Source organism: Ailuropoda melanoleuca, chromosome 1 (genome assembly GCF_002007445.2).
Source record: "Ailuropoda melanoleuca isolate Jingjing chromosome 1, ASM200744v2, whole genome shotgun sequence".
Classification (NCBI taxonomy): domain Eukaryota; kingdom Metazoa; phylum Chordata; class Mammalia; order Carnivora; family Ursidae; genus Ailuropoda; species Ailuropoda melanoleuca.
The window spans coordinates 151,745,105-151,748,041 of record NC_048218.1 but is presented as its reverse complement, the minus strand read 5'-3'; the positions used below and the strand labels follow the sequence as shown (position 1 = coordinate 151,748,041).

Genomic DNA, 2,937 nt, shown 5'->3' with positions numbered 1-2,937 from the left:
TTTTGCTCATCAAAACCAGGAGATTCTCAACGACTTGAAATGACAGATAATGCAAATTTCTCCCCGATTTATAACACAATTGGCACTCTATTAAAAGTACTAATTTTTAAAATGTGTTACTATCACAATATTTTAAAATATACAATCCCTGGAAAAAGAAATATCCTATCCATCCAACATCAGAATTAGTGTTTCACATGTCCTGGGTGTAGGAGATGATAAGGAAATTGACAGAAAAAGAGCACACAAAAACATAAGTAACCAAAAAACAAAACCTAAGTCCATCGAATCCATGTCAAAGAAATACACAATATTTTACATTGCTTCTCCTTTTCATCGATTCTTTTTGAGGCAGAGGAGTTTCCTGAAATGTTGTTGGAATTTAGAATTACTCAAGATGATTATAATTGAATGGCCAGAGGGAAATGCGGCCATTATGTCCTTTAGTAGAAAGAAGAAATGACTTCCATAAGGAATACTGAATGTCATATTTGCCATGAAGGCAGCAAAATAAGAAATAAAGAAGCAAAAGAATGTTATCACTGTTTTTAATGCATTTATATGGGCTTCTGTGCTGACATTTCTAACACCATGAAATCCATTTTGCATCCGATGAGTGTGCTTGTAGAGAGAAATGAATAACATAAAAGTGCACATCACAAATATGGCTAGAGGAAATAGTAATGCCAAGTTGACAAGAAGCACTTCATTAATTTCCCTTATCTTGGCTTCAGTCCTCTTCAGTGTGTCATTCTTGAGACCATCATCACTGTCCGTGTTTTGGGGGTAATCTGCCTCAGCACACAGAGCTGCAGTGCTCATGGACGCCAGAAAGCTTCCCAGAAGCAGCCAAAGCATTAACTTTGAGATCCTGAATTTCAGCCAAAGAAAATAGGACTGAGTGAAGCCTGATATCTTGAGGCAGTAAAATACAGAAAGGCAGGTGGCAAACCAGAGACTGAGAGAGCTCAAAAACATCCAAAAGAACAGCATTGCTGCACCATAAATTTTTACCCTATAAAAGAGTGGAAAGAACACAGAGAAAAAACCTTGTACCATTAACACCATCAGCAGACCAAATCTCGACATCCCTATACATATGAAAAGGAGTTGCATTGGTGTTAGCTTTCTGCTTTTGATCAATTCTTTACAGTTGATGATGATAAGAAATGCATTTACTGTAATCCCTGTGATAAATTCTGCTGACATAACGATAACATGAGGAATAGCTGACAAAGAGGAGACCATGTTTCCTACCACGAATCCTAGCTTTTTCCTCTGGATGGTGTTAAATACCTCTCCTCAGATGATCTTGCAGATAGGAACATACACGTAGTCCTGAGAAATCTGATCTTCTTCCAACTCCTGGATCATAAGTAGAATCTTGCAGTAGACTTTTACCCTAAGCAGGAAAATCAGAGGGACTACTTTTTGAATCTGGTGCTCTTCAAAAGAAACCATGGGGATGCAAATTCAAAGATTTGAATGACGGTGAGGTCTTCCAATTACATCCTAGGGAAAATTGCCATATTGGTATTAATCAGTTCTCATTCTTACTCAACTTTGCCAAAAAATATGATTATAAATACATTTTATTTAGGTTACTCCTATTTCCTTTCTGTCATTTGTTTTTTTCCTAATGACAAATGAGATATCCTCAGCACAGACAATTATTTTTTATTATTGCCACAAATATCCAACCTCAGGTGTGACTCTTTTCTCAGTACAGCTTTTTCCTAATAATAATTCCAAGACATTTCAAGAAATTTCCTCCTCCCCTCTCCCTACTCCTCCCACCCGACAAAGGTAATTTCTTCTCAGGACTTGAAAATCACTTCCTGGGTTGAAGAATCCTTCATTCCTCTAAATGATCTCTCATATTTTTCAAGTTTTCTCTGTCGAATTCTGACCTGAGTTTCAGCAAACCACAGTGATAGAAGTAGTGCTTAACTAGCATAACTAATTCTCATGTTGCCATCATCTAATGCTCAGCTGAAGAGCATCATTTCAAAGGTTATTGCATTTTCTTATTACAAAGATATGTTCACATAACCTTACTGAACTTTAGATACATCATATGTTAAATGTAAATAAAACATTATTACTTCATAAATAAAATATGGTGCTCAAACTGCTTGGCTCAGTGACAAGGTCATACTAAACACTCTACAAATGCTACCTACTATTAATACTATTAAGTGTCTGTCTTCATACTGTGTTTACCCCAGCAAGAAAACAATGATTCTATTAAGAAATATTTTCAATAAGACAGTTGAAATAGTTTTAATAAGAAATAAGACTTATCTATATGCTGCCTACAAGAGACATACCTTAGGTGGAAGAACATACACAGACTGAAAGGAAAGGGATAGAAAAAGACATTTCATGCAAATAGAGCCAAAACAAAGCTGGACTGGCTGTACTTATATTAGACAACATAGACTTTAAAACAAAGACTGCAGTAAGAGATAAAGAAGGGCTTTATATAATGGTAAAGAGTGAATCTAACAATAAGATATAACATTTGTAAATATTTATGCACCCAGCATATGGACACTTAATATATAAAGCAAATGCTAGCAAACATAAAGGGAGAAATAGAAATACATTAATAGTACAGGACTTTAATACCCCATCTACATCAATTGGATAGATCATCCAGACAGAAAATCAGTAAGAAAACATTGGCCTTGNGAAATACATTAATAGTACAGGACTTTAATACCCCATCTACATCAATTGGATAGATCATCCAGACAGAAAATCTATAAGAAAACATTGGCCTTGGGGGCACCTGGGTGGCACAGCGGTTAAGCGTCTGCCTTCGGCTCAGGGTGTGATCCCGGCGTTATGGGATCGAGCCCCACATCAGGCTCCTCTGCTATGAGCCTGCTTCTTCCTCTCCCACTCCCCCTGCTTGTGTTCCCTCTCTCGCTG

General features: G+C 36.8%; 1 protein-coding gene across 1 annotated transcript; it reads right to left on the bottom strand.

Annotated features, from left to right (window-relative positions):
* Positions 1 to 333: 333 nt before the first annotated feature.
* LOC100479852 (taste receptor type 2 member 9) lies at positions 334 to 1,248 on the bottom strand. The gene has a single exon (XM_002923814.1). It carries the CDS (start codon positions 1,246 to 1,248, stop codon positions 334 to 336), a length of 915 nt encoding a protein of 304 aa, XP_002923860.1.
* Between the last annotated feature and the right edge of the window lie 1,689 nt (positions 1,249 to 2,937).